Here is a 13,997-nt window from a genome sequence, read left to right on the forward strand (position 1 = left end):
TCAACGACGATATAAGGTATTGCCCGACAGAATAATTTAATGCACGTCTGTATAATACATTTAACGACAAATCATGCACGGCAAAGAAATGAAATAGTGAACGACATAAAAAATACAAATTGCACATCCAAAAATTGATAAAAAACACGACATTTAAAAAAAACACAGTTTATCTAGTACGTATCATTGTACAAGTAGTGCTTTTTTGACTTTTGAGGATCTGCCTCTCTTCCACTTCTGTCCCAAAGGAATTGTCTTCCCTTCGGCAGGAACTTCAATGAGCTTGAGACGAATGTGCATAGGTACCTAAAGTATGCTTGCACAGTTCTGATTTAGTATTGTAGGGGCAGGAACAAATTGACGTAATACGCTTTTCTTTGCTCGACTTATGCGGATCACCAGGCAGCAAACCCAAATAAAAAATTGGAACATCTCCAAACGAATTAAAGTCTGAGCTGAACTGAGCAAGAGGCAGGAGACAGTTCACCTTCTTCCAGAGTGATTTTGAAGTTGAAAAATTGTTTAACATGAGAAAACTTTCAGTATTTAATTGAAGAAAGAGAAAATAGTGTTTTTAATTGAGGTTTACTACTCAAAATATATGAGTTTTTTGACCTTGCTCAGCAATTAGTTCAGCCATATGAAATCAAGAAACTCAAAAATGAACTTCTTGCATAATCACAAAATGAGTTATTTCTCTGAAAAAAAATTTTTCAGCAGGAAATAATTTATTTTGCCGGGCATTTTGTTTTTTTGGCGGGGAATAATTTATTTGGACGTGGATTACATTTCTTTTGTCGTTTGTATGAAATTGAATTGTCGTTCGTATCACTCAAGTTGTCGTGCTGGACTGTCGTTGAAAATTGTTAAGAATTGTCGTTAGAATGCCTTATTTTGTCGTTCCAATGTCCTGTCGTTCGAATCACTTCTTCTGTCGTGCCAATATATATTCCCCAATCTAATTTGGGTCTTGCAAATGATTACTCACTGATTCTCTACCAAAGTACGACTCGAACTGCAGTAATATTTCCAATTTTGCTTTCTTTTATCTCATTACAATAAAATTGCTTTTTTCAGTGTGTCATAGTTTTTGTTATAGTTTTGTACCTGGTAATGACTATAAATTTTTAATATTGCTGAAGCTTTTGTAAAAAGTACGTAATATTGTAGGTATACTAGGTACTAGTACAAACACTTTACCTAAATTATTTGATTACACAGATGAACGTGTTGGTGAGGTTTTTCGTTAATATACACGTGTGTCGAAATGCAATAATTTAAAAAAAAATGAATTATAATTATAGGTTATATTTTCCATTGATTGGATTTTTAGGAATGCGACGATCTCGTATAGTTACCTAATATGTACCTACAATATTGAATACAGTATCGATGCCATAGTAGGATTGCGATCCGGATGGTCAACGGTTCGTGTTACTTTTGGTCTAAGCTTTTGGTACTGCTGTCGATAATAGTTGGTCAATACTAAAAACATAAACAAACGAACCAATACTTTCCAAGCGCAAGGTAAGGTTGTGATTTTTGGAATTTTTGAAAAGGTATCATGTGACCTTTTAAAATTGGTTACATTTTTTGGCAAATTCAAATTTTTCGACAAAAAATTCATTTTGAACAATTTTGAAATTGAGCCCAACATTGGATCATGATATCTGGAATATCAGAAAAAGGTGTGATGGAACCTATCAAGGTATAGTTTAAAATTTTGCGAGAAATTTAAATGCTTCGACGAAAATTTTTCTTGGACATTTAAAAAAGAATTTTGCACCCGAAGCTGAGACGTGATTGTCCGGCATATGACAATAGGAGTAATTGCACCCCCCCGCCCCGCCGATCCTCCGGGACAACTTTTTTCTTAAAGGGGACATCCCAAGGAACATTTTAGAGCAAAGTTGCCAAAAAAAAAGTTGGCCTTACTTACAAAATGGCGGCCATTTTGATTGACAGGTCAGCCGAAATCGCAGATTTTGCGTTTTAATATAGGACTTGCACGAACTTTTTCAAACTTTACAAAGGTAGATCGAAAGATCATGCAAAAACTTATCACCTGTCAAAATTTCAAGTGCTAAAGTGCGTTTATCGATTCTTGGTGAATTTTTAAAAATCCAATCTAGGCCAAAAATGAGGGAAAAAATCAAAATTTTACCAAAGTGACCAAGAAAGCTGAAATTTAAGATATACCCTATTTTCGACATGCCAAATCGATTGGAAACGGTTTCAACCCGTTTTGAGCAGTTCTGGAGCCTCCAGCAGATTTTTGAAACTCGAAATTCCCACAAAATTCCATCAAATTGGAGTTGTAAAGCTAAAATTTATTCTAAAAACTAATTTCAATACGCTACGAAGTACTGCAGGTGAATTTCAAGTCGTTTTGGATCCTCCAGCAACTTTTTGAAAATTCCTGAAGCCTCCAGCAGATTTTTGAAACTTTAAATTTTCACAAAATTTCATCAAATGGAGATGGAAAGATGAAATTTACTCTACACTCCAATTCTAACACCTTCTCTCTGAAGACAACTTCAGGTGAGTTCAAGTCATTTTAGAGCCCCCAACGACTTTTTTTTGAAAATTACTGGAGCCTCCAGTAGATTTTTGAAACTTGAAATTTCCCTAAAATTTCATCAACTAAGATGGAGAGTTGAAATTCATTCTGCAAACTAATTTCAATACGCTACGAAGTTGACTGCTGGTGAATTTCAAGTCGTTTTGGAGCCTCCAGCAACTTTTTGAAAGGTTGTATGACGTTTTTTTTGGAAAATTGAAATTTCCTAAAAGTAGCTGGAGCTTCAAAACCATTTGAAACCACCATGTAGTCTGCGAAGTAAATTTAAGCTTGCCAACTCCATTTGATAAATTAATGATGGGGAAATTTCAAGTTTTAAAAATCTACTGGAGGCTCCAGTAATTTTCAAAAAAGTCGCTGAAGGCCCTTAAATGACTTGAACCTACCTGAAGTCGTCTTTAGAGGGTGTTAAAATTGGAGTGTAGAGTAAATTTCAGCTTTCCATCTCAAATTTGATGAAATTTTGTAAAAATTTAAAGTTTCAAAAATGTGCTGGAGGCTCCAGTAATTTTCAAAAAAAGACGCTGAAGGGCCTAAAATTACTTGAACTCACCTGAAGTCGTCTTCAGAGGGTGTCAGAATTGGAGTGTAGAGTAAATTTCATCTTTCCATCTCCATTTGATGAAATTTTGTGAAAATTTAAAGTTTCGAAAATCTGCTGGAGGCTTCAGGAATTTTCAAAAAGTTGCTGGAGGATCCAAAACGACTTGAAATTCACCTGCAGTACTTCGTAGCGTATTGAAATTAGTTTTTAGAATAAATTTTAGCTTTACAACTCCAATTTGATGGAATTTTGTGGGAATTTCGAGTTTCAAAAATCTGCTGGAGGCTCCAGAACTGCTCAAAACGGGTTGAAACCGTTTCCAATCGATTTGGCATGTCGAAAATAGGGTATATCCCAAATTTCAGCTTTCTTGGTCAATTTGGTAAAATTTTGATTTTTTCCCTCATTTTTGGCCTAGATTGGATTTTTAAAAATTCACCAAGAATCGATAAACGCACTTTAGCACTTGAAATTTTGACAGGTGATAAGTTTTTGCATGATCTTTCGATCTACCTTTGTAAAGTTTGAAAAAGTTCGTGCAAGTCCTATATTAAAACGCAAAATCTGCGATTTCGGCTGACCTGTCAATCAAAATGGCCGCCATTTTGTAAGTAAGGCCAACTTTTTTTTTTGGCAACTTTGCTCTAAAATGTTCCTTGGGATGTCCCCTTTAAGAAAAAAGTTGTCCCGGAGGATCGGCGGGGGGGGGGTGCAATTACTCCTATTGTCATATGCCGGACTATATTGGAAACGTATTTCCATCAAAACTTTCTTGAGCAGTATTTCCTGAGATTTTCGAACAGTGTCATGTGACATGTGACTATCAAAATCAGTTGAAATTTCAGCAGAAAATAATTATTTTATTTCTACGTGAAAATATATTAAAACTTTCTTAAGCAATTCTGAATCATTTTTAGCGCGAACATGGGTCATGATTTTTAGGATTTAAAAAAAAATGCTATCCTATAAAGTACTCGTACATCAAAATGGTAAATTCTCATTTACAAACCAATGCGTGTGGTAATAGACATTTATGTTCATAGTCAGAAACTACCTAATACCGTTCGAAAAAAGGAACCTATAATACTAATAAGTATTTCAGGATTCGATTCTCGCTTTTTTGAAAATCATCCCGATTCGAGAGAAAAATTCTATAATTTTGATCGGACTTGTTCACGAATATGAATATGAAATCACCGACACTGTCGTTGCAAATTTACGTCAATGAGCTAAAAGTACATGGCAGCTTGGCAGTCAGCAAATTTTTTCCACTGCGCGAGTGATAATTTATTGTCACGTGTTCATTTGCTAAGCGATAAATAATTTTTAACTTTTATTGGTGCATTTGATATTGTTTCATATTGTGCGGTATTCCTAGTTTTGAAAATTATTACATTCGAGCGGATTCAACTGTTCAGTCGCCATCTATACTCGACTACATACGAGTAAAAATTGAGTTTCCTCTCTTCGCTCGAACTGCTCGCTTGGGTGGGCACGTTGCGGTTGTATTTCATTATCTTTTTCAAATTTTGGCAAAGGAGTCGAAAAATTTTGTTCTTGGGACGTATTAAGTCTGTTCAAATTTTGCATTTAGGATTGAAATTTCAATTAAGAAAAAAAAATTCCAAAAATGTTTATATGTTGATTGTTAGACGTTGAAGTACCTACATATTTTGAACAAATTTGAATTTTTTTGGGGAAATTTTAATGTTTAAAAACGCTTACAAAGACGCTTACAAGGGAAGTAAACCACCAGCAAAAATTTCAGGAGCTGAAATTAATTTTTTGATTTATGGCGAATTTTAGAAATTCAAATTCTGGCTAAAAATAAGAATCGATTAGTATCACTAAATCGACCCAGAAAACTGAAAATTTGTACTCTATTTTCGGCCTCTTAAGTCGATTCCCGGTAAACACACCAAAATATGGTGATGTAAAATTAATTTTTTGGTGGCGATTCAATTTGATTTTTTTTTTTTGGTGATTCAGAATAGATCTTTTAGTAGTGATTTAGAATTTCTTTGTGTTTATTCAGTTAATTTTGTTGATAATGATGTCATTATTCGAGCTTCGTGATACGTTCCTTCTCCCTTAAATAGTGAGATTATAAAATATGCAAAGATTTGATGAACACACTATATTAATATTTATTTAATTACAATGAGTATAAACTAAAATTATAGGTACCTATTTACCTTATTTGCAAGTAATAATGTTCAAGGAAGTTTTCATTTCTATGTTATTAAAGAATACAAGGAATGTCCTGAATAGGATAAGAAATACCTTTCTCATTATTACGTACATAATTCATGACGGCATGTGGAGCTTGACCCTTTCCTATGATGAAATTTTTCTCATTAGACCAGCCACAAACGACTACTTTGGCCGGTTTCAAAACGGTTCCACCAGCACATCCTTCTAGTACAATGTTTGTGTCGTTGCATGCCGGATAACCTTCAAAAAAAGGTGCTGTTCCGTCTGTGTATCCTGCATTCTTACCCAGTATATTGCATACCGATGTTAGATATTTGCAATTTCCGCAGTATTTTGTTGGATCTCCGCTGGAAAAATTTATACAAAGATTAGTTGTTGTGTATTTTTTTTGTGGTCACCTGATAATAGTGTGAAGTGTTGAGTTGGTAAACCTTATCAGCATTGATTTTTACTAAATATAGTGTTCTCTCAGTGTAGTTCATGAAAATGGGGAGCTCTTGTATGTAGGTGCAGGTATTTTGAAAACCCTCGTTATTTTAATGATAATTTTGCCCGGTGAAATAGGGGAGATTCACAGGACCTGGCAAGGGAATTCTCAAAATTGTACAATTTCGGTTCAGCTTTATTGAGCAGCAGTTCAAATTTCATATAAAAATTATAATACCTGCTTATTCATCATTACCTTTAATTGCAACGAAAGGTGACAGAGAAAAAAAAGTAAAATTATGAGAATACCCCAAAACAATAATTTAACCCAATACTTCAAGTAAATAATTGAGAATAAAATAGATCCATGGATTGTTACCAATGAAAGCTTACCCTTCAAATTTAGCGTATTGATCTTCAGTTATCTTCAAGTAATCTCCAAACACAGATAGGAAAACATACGATAAAACCAAACACAATCCAGTAACTTTCGCAGGCATTTTGAATTTCTTAGAATGGAATCAACTTCAAATCTATCTTGTTCTCTTCTTTTATAGCGATGAGCTGGGTACGAGATCACCTTGCATACAATTTTTACTCCGCACTAAAAAGCTTTCAGAAAACTACTGCCAAGCTCTCATTTTGCTTCATTATATTCAAAATTTTCTATCACATTAGCAATCCTTTTTTTTTCTTCTTTTGAAAACCAAAGCTTGTGATGTTTACCATTTGTTTTTCTGTTGTTAAAGCTGTTGTAAATTCACTGAATAATGCAAATGAAATCTACCTACAACAAACGTTTGTAGAATTCTGAAAGCGATAGTAAAAAGTATAATTCAAATTTTTTTACATTTTTTGGTCGAAAATGTGCGATGGTAAATCGTCGAGTGTGTGTTTGGTAAGCTGTTGGTAATTTTTCTCTGCCATTGCTGGCTGCACTCGAATGTTTCAAAAATTATCACAGGTTTCAATTGAGTAATCAAAGAATCAGAAGTGTTTGAATACTGCATGAGTAGGTAGGTAGACATCGATGGTTGGCAAAGTTTGAATAAACAAAATTTTTAAAAACATCCAAATAGGTGCCTACTGCCTACGTTGTTAGTCGAATTGTAAATTGTCGGAACCAACACCAAAATTATTAACAATAACAATATATTTTTTATTATCACGTCTGCTACTTTTATAACAACTAACATACAAGAAAATTCTTGTCAACAAGAGGAGCGGCCCGTGGCCAACTATATTTACATCTTAACGATATCATTTGGAGTTTGAGTATGGTTATGATTAGTGTAACCTCTGCATCCCTTATAATTACCTGGGCCACGACCACGATAACAAGAACGACGAATGACAATTAAAGGAACAGCGATCTAAAGCTTCAACAACTTTACCCATCACATCGGCGAAATCAGGTGCAGAAGCAGAATTATTACTCGAAGATACAGCAGCAGTCTCATTTCCATTTACTTGTTCTCATAATTTATCCGCCGCTTTAGCTAATTCATCTAACAAAGTTGTTGACAAAACTGTCAAAATATCGGCTGCTGATTTCGGTAATTGAGCTAGAAACATTTCTCGAAGAACATCATCGGTTACTTTATCTTTAGCTAGCGCTTTCATTTCTCTAAAATACTCAGATGGTTTACGATCACCACGAGAAATACCTTTCAGTAACTTTTTAACACGTTCTGCATCGCTTAGCTTGAATTCTTTTATAATTGTATCTTTTAATGTAGTAAAAGGACTTACAGTTGGTGGATTGTTTATTATATTGAATACGCGATTCGTTATTTCATGTGGCAGTGACGCAACCATATGATCAAATTTATCCTCCTCAGATGTCATTTTTGCCAGTTTAAATCGAGTTTCTACCTGATTTATCCATGTTGTAATGCCACCAGGAGCGTTGACTTTATAATCTGGAATGATAATGTTATAGTAACGGTTTTGATCTCCGGAGCCACAATTTTCTGCAGCAGTTTCAGGCATGACGTAAGAAATAAATAACAATAATATTAAATTCATAAAAAATATTGTTTGTGTCGGGGTTACCAAATGTCGGAACCAATACCAAAATTATTAACAATAACAATATACTTTTTATTATCACATCTGCTACTTTTATAATAACTAACATACAAGAAAATTCTTGTCAACAAGAGGAGCGGCCCGCGGCCAACTATATTTACATCTTAACGATATCCGTGCAGCCAATTATATCTCACCATCTCGCCACAGTTTTAAATTTTTTTTTTGAGTGCATAAAATATATAAAGTATCTGATAGCTGATTTCAGACTTTTCGTTTGTTCTTCACCCCTCCCCCCACCCATATGAGAGACATGGGTCACCAAAGGTGAGAAGCTTCGAAAAAAATCGTTGTTTATTTGCCTTGGTCCCTACAGAATCTGTTTTGGAAAGAATGGGTCTGTTCCAAAAGACAGTATTCGAGATTTTGTATCGACCTAGATGTATTGTCATCAAAATTCATGACCACTTTTAAGATTCTACTGACCTGTTGGAAATTTGCAAATTGCTTATTTTGGAGTAAAATTCGTGTTTTGAAATTATTTTATTTTCAAATTTTTCGCAATAACTGTTCCAAAACATCGAAAGGTATCATTTTTCCAGAAACTAATGTAATACGTATGTATGTATAATGGTCTCAACTTTTTAACGACTGCCAAATTTAAAAAAAAAACGAAAAAAAATTTTGAAAAGTTTTTGGCTATTTTTCTTAATTTTTTGAAGTGGGCAATGATGACCAAAAAGTTCTCGTTCAGTAAGATCTAATTGCTCAAATTCGCTTTTTTTTGCCTAAAATTTTTTCTCCCACTTAGACTACTAAAATGGATGGAAAAATATAAATTTTGAATATTTGAGCGTTTTTTGAAGACTTTGAAAGTTTCATGCGACCTATCAAAATAAGCTAAAATTTCGCGATAAATTCAAGTATTTTGTAGGCCTGTAGATCTTGAAAACATATCGTAGAGTTATAAAATTAACAAACGTCAAAGCTCAAAAGTAATATAATTTTATTGTTGATAAATGATAATAAATTAGAGTGTGAACTAAAATTAGGTACCTTACTGCTGGAAGAAGAATTTGCAAGACATAATTTTCGATCCTCCACTAATTACGAATATGGCACATCTTGAACAGGAACGCATACATTGGGTGTAGGACAGTTGTAATTCATCACATGGCCATCAGCTTTGCCCTTGCCAAGAGCATAATAGTAAGGATCTTTCCACGCACAAATGACTATCTTGAGTGGTTTTGTTTCACTTCCGCAACCTTTTGATTTTGATATTTTTATTTTTGCGTCTGCGCAGAGTGGATATCCTTTTATACAAAATGGTGTGCCTGGTTTTATGGTTTTCGTTTTCACACCTATGCTATTGCACCATGTTTTCAATCTTGCGCTATTGTCGCAATATCTTGTGGGGTCTTCCCTGAAAAAAAAATCACAAAGATGGGATAGTTTTCAATTTTATTCAATCTCAATTACCTTGTTACAATTTTGAATGTAAAGTTTCACTGTAAAAAGTACGGTGCTTTTTGAAATGGCAAAAAGTTGAGAGAAAAATGAAAAAAAAACCAAAAGCATTTATAGTTTAATTCTGATCTCGTGGACTTTTTTGTTCTGATCCCTATATGAGGTCCACTAAGAGGGAGGGGGGTCGAGTTTATGTTTCCCAATTTTTTTTAAATTTTGATAGTTGTCCGAATACGGTAGTTTTTTTTTTACTGAAAAGTCGATGTAAATACTCAAACTGTATTTGGGGTACGAATGACTCTAGACAGACTAATGAGAGGTAGGGGAAAAGGGGTTAAATACTCCCAAATTTCGAAAATGGTTATTATGCAAGTTCAGCTCGCTAACAAAAAAATAGACTCCTCAAATGTGTGAACTGTGGTGGAAATCACAATGCAAATTTCAAGGATTTCCACTCGTGAAAATGCGGACAATTTTCTCTGTTAGACCCTAAAACTGAAACCATGCAACTTAAAAATGATAATACGAGTATTTTGGTTAGTTTTTGGGAATTTTAACGTATTCTCAGCTCCAGCAGAAAAAAACTTAAATCCTGGATGAGAAAATCGCAGAAAAAAATCGCAGTTTTCAAATTGAATGAAAAACTTTGAAAGAAATTTAAGTGCGAAAATGACTGTCAATTGTGCTTTGTGGCCAAGCTAAATATCACCGTCGTAATGTGGCAGCTAAAAAAAAAAAGTCAACATAGGTATGCACGTAGAGTCGTAGACTATCTTACCTAGGTACTTACTACTTTGTACTTACCCTTTAAAAGCTTCGAATTCCTCTTCAGTTATTAGACCCGATGAACAAAGAAAGAAGTGCGAAAACATCAAGAACGTGCTGATCACTTTCAGTTTCATTACTATCATCATCGTGGTATAAAATCTAATTTGGGTTTTGCAAATGATCACTCACTGATTCTCTATCGAAGTATGACTTGAACTGCAATAATGTTTCCAAATTTGCGTTATCTTATATTTCATTACAAATATTGTTTTTTTCATTGGGTCATACTTTTTGTTATACTTTTGTACCTGGTAATGGCTATAAATTTTTATAATTGCTGAAGCTTTTGTAAAATGTGCGTACTTGATTAGTAAGTAGGTACTTGGTAGTCGGTACTAGGTACTAATGCAAACACTTCATTGAATTATTTGATTGTACAGATGAACGTTGGTGAGGTGTTTCGTTAATGTATGTAGTACGCGTGTGTCGAAATGCAATAATTTTTCAAAAAAATTAATAATTTATAGGTTATATTTTCCATTTGTTGGATTTTTAGGAATGCGACGATCTCGTATGGTTACCTAATACCTAAAGTATTGAATATCGATAGGTAGGTAGGTAGGTAGTAGAATCGCGATCCGGATGGGCGAGGGTTCGTGTTACTCTTGGTAATAAGTAGTGCTATCGACATATGTAGTTACAAAAACCAAAACCAAACGAACCAATACCTTTTGAGCACAAGGTTATGTTGTGATTTTTGAAAAAGTATCACGTGACTTTTCAAAATGGGTTAAATTTTTTTTAGCAAATTCAAATATTTCGACAAAAAATGTATTTTGAACAATTTTGAAAAATTATGAGCCGGAAATCGGCTTATGATTTCTAGATTACACTAGGCAACAGCATATTTGAGTTCGGATTAAAAATGGGCTTAATTGATACTTTAGACGCTAAAACAAAAAACAGAGTGGGGTTTTTCAATTGGTGGAGTTGTTTTTGTGCTCGGGAGAGATAATCAAAGTAGCAAATATAGCTGTTTTTGTCCTACTTCAAGAGTTTGTAGCGACATCAGTTTTGCGAAAAAACTCAAGGTCATTTCCGGATTCTATGAGCCTCAAAAGGAGTGGATGGGGTTCGAAAAAAAATCATCGTTTATTCGCCCTGGCCCCTAATAAACCTAAAGATGAAATAAGCGTTGATGGGTTTCTGCGCCAGGAGGACCGTGATAAAGACAAGAACCCGGGGTAATCGACTGACTCAACGGTGCTTTCCATCCAAGGTGATATCCAAAAGGTCAATACTTTCTCTCCTCAAACTCCGGAGCATATTCTCAAGAAATATGTTGGTTGATGAAGGTGTCATTTTCCGTCTCTAAATCTCTGATCACTAAATTATAAAATTAACAAAGATCAAAGATCGTTCAATTTTATTGCAATTACTTACTAATAAGTTTAAGTATTAACTAAAATTATGAGCAACTATCGAACGAAACATTGTATGCGAGCGAAAAAAAATTTCAGCTGGTTTTCAGTTCGCTATCACAATCCGTACACATCTTGCTCGAAAAAATAGTAACCTTGAGAGTTGATACTGTACTTCATGACATTATTTTCAGCTTGACCCTTACCATACGCCATCAGTATCTCTGAAGACCATTTACAAAGAGCTACTGTGACTTTTTTCATCTTGACTCCTGTGCCATCATTCTTTAATACAACAACCTCTCCCTTTTCAATCTTTGGAAAACTATCAAAAAATGCTTCATCCCCATATGTGTATTGCACTTGTTTACCAATCCTATTGCATGAACTTTCAAGATTTTCACGACTGGGGTCTATCCTAAAAGAAATTATTCATCAATTTTTCATCACTTGACTATAAATAATTACGAGTGTAGTACAGGTATAAGGTTACTGAAAACGATTTTTTTAAAATTATTGTCTCATTTATACCTATACGTAGACTTTCTTACCCTTTAAAAGCCTTGAATTGATCTTCATTTATTCGCAGTATACCCGATACGCATAGAAAAAGGTGGAATAATATCAAACGTAAGTTGATAACTTTCACTGTTACTAACATTTTAAACGCGTGCAATAAAATCAAATGGTTTTTACAGAAACGGGCAATGAATGATCATCTCGCTCTACGAGTGTATGATTTTTATCTATTATCGTTTTTCTGTCATTCTGTCATAGTATTCTACTGTCCTTTTTTCCCCAAAAAATTGGAAACTGAAACATATGGTTACGGTCATTTGTTTTTTTAACTGCTCAAGCTGTCATTATTCGCGTAAAATGGCATGAAATCTGAACCATTTGCGCACATATGAATAGCAAATGTACTTATTTGTTTCAACCAATCAATAAATTACATATTTTTCTTTTTGGTTGGGGCAGTTGGATGATATTTCATTGCAATGGCATGGCTTTGAAAATGGTTAAGGTCGAATTGATTTCACTTTTTTTTTTTTTTGTTACATATTTTATCTGAATTATGTGACTGGGTACCTACATATGTTGAAAAATGTTTTTCGTAATTACGTAAAGTTTGAGGGGACGAGAAAGTATTCACCTTTTCAATATCAAGTTGGATGGAAAGCACCGTTGTGTCAGCCGATTACTCTGGTTCTTTTCTCTATCACGGTCCTCCTGGCGCAGAAACTCCCAACGTCTATTTCATTCTCAGCATGCACTTTACAGGTTCAAGTGTAGCACCTATCATCGATGCATTCGATCCCAAGAAAAAACTTTTCGCAGTTCTCATGTAGGTATATTTTTGCTCCTGATGCATGAAGGCTTCCTATTGAGTGAAAAAAATCGATTTCATTCCAATTCCTGTGTTCGAATTGCTTTATTTATAATCTTTTTTCAAGAATAACGCGTCTTCGGACACTATAAATAAATGGAAAATTAAAAATTTTTTTTGAAGGAATGAGGAGGCTTTCCCTGTAAATTGTGTTATTTGGGATGCTTTGGGAATCCCTGATCGACTCATGGCCCTAGAAAACTTGTTTTAATGCCTGGTGACTCCTTAGTAAATTCTGGGCACTTCTTAGTTAGAGATTCACCAGAAGTCACTTTGTGAGGTTTCGTCTTTCTTATGGCGAATGGTTGGTGAAAAAGTCACCAGAATGTCCTCATGGGACTTGAAAATTATTTTGACGGTCTGGTGAATCGTTGGTGAATTCTGGTGATTTCTTGGTGACAGATTCACCAGAAGTCATCAAGAGGATTTTCTCATTTTTAGGTCGAATTCATGATGAAGAAATCACCAGAATGTACTCGTGGTCGTTGAAAACTTTTCTGAATGTCAGCGATCTCCTTGGTGAATTCTGGTGACTTCTTGGCGACAGATTCACCGGAAGTCACCAAGTGGTTTTTCCCCTTTGTTGTAGCCTGGTTTAGGAATTACTAAGGTTAGGTGGTAAATATGATAATTACATCTTGGGAAATCACGCTAAGAATTATTCCTTAGGGAAGGAAAAATTCCACTCTTCCAAACTAGCTCAAATATCGGAGAGTTGCCACCCTTCCTAACGTCAATATTCATTTAAATCAGAAGAGTATCATTAATAAATAAAAGCACACCTTTGAATCAATTTATATCCTATTTAATCGTTGTAATTTATAAAGATTCAAGAACTGAGACTAGTGTAAAACTAGGTGCCATTAAAATACATACTGACTTAGACAAAACTCCTGCGTCTAAGCCAGTTTGGTTGCATAAGCATAATACTACAGTAAGTTACAAAATAAACGTTCGTCAACGATAAAGCAAAATTATGTTAAGGTGCACCGGGGGAAGTCAGAATTCGGGGTAAGTCAGAAAAACTGCTCTAGCTCGTAGAGGCTTATATCTGCCGAAGCGCTACCCAGGGGTAACTTGAGGGTACTACCCCTACTTCATCACAGCATAAAAAATTTCGCGACCCAGTTTCATTTTACAGGCTTTTGATTGGTT

General features: G+C 34.6%; 2 protein-coding genes across 3 annotated transcripts in view; one reads left to right on the forward strand and one right to left on the reverse strand.

Annotated features, from left to right (window-relative positions):
• The window catches only part of LOC135849189 (uncharacterized), a 373,560-nt gene that overhangs the window by 300,923 nt on the left and 58,640 nt on the right, over positions 1-13,997 (forward strand). The gene's annotated exons all lie outside the window — the stretch shown is intronic.
• Positions 7,242-7,757, reverse strand: LOC135848337 (uncharacterized). The gene has a single exon (XM_065368236.1). It carries the CDS (start codon positions 7,755-7,757, stop codon positions 7,242-7,244), a length of 516 nt encoding a protein of 171 aa, XP_065224308.1.

The sequence above is a fragment of the Planococcus citri genome, chromosome 5 (genome assembly GCF_950023065.1).
Source record: "Planococcus citri chromosome 5, ihPlaCitr1.1, whole genome shotgun sequence".
Classification (NCBI taxonomy): Eukaryota; Metazoa; Arthropoda; class Insecta; order Hemiptera; family Pseudococcidae; genus Planococcus; species Planococcus citri.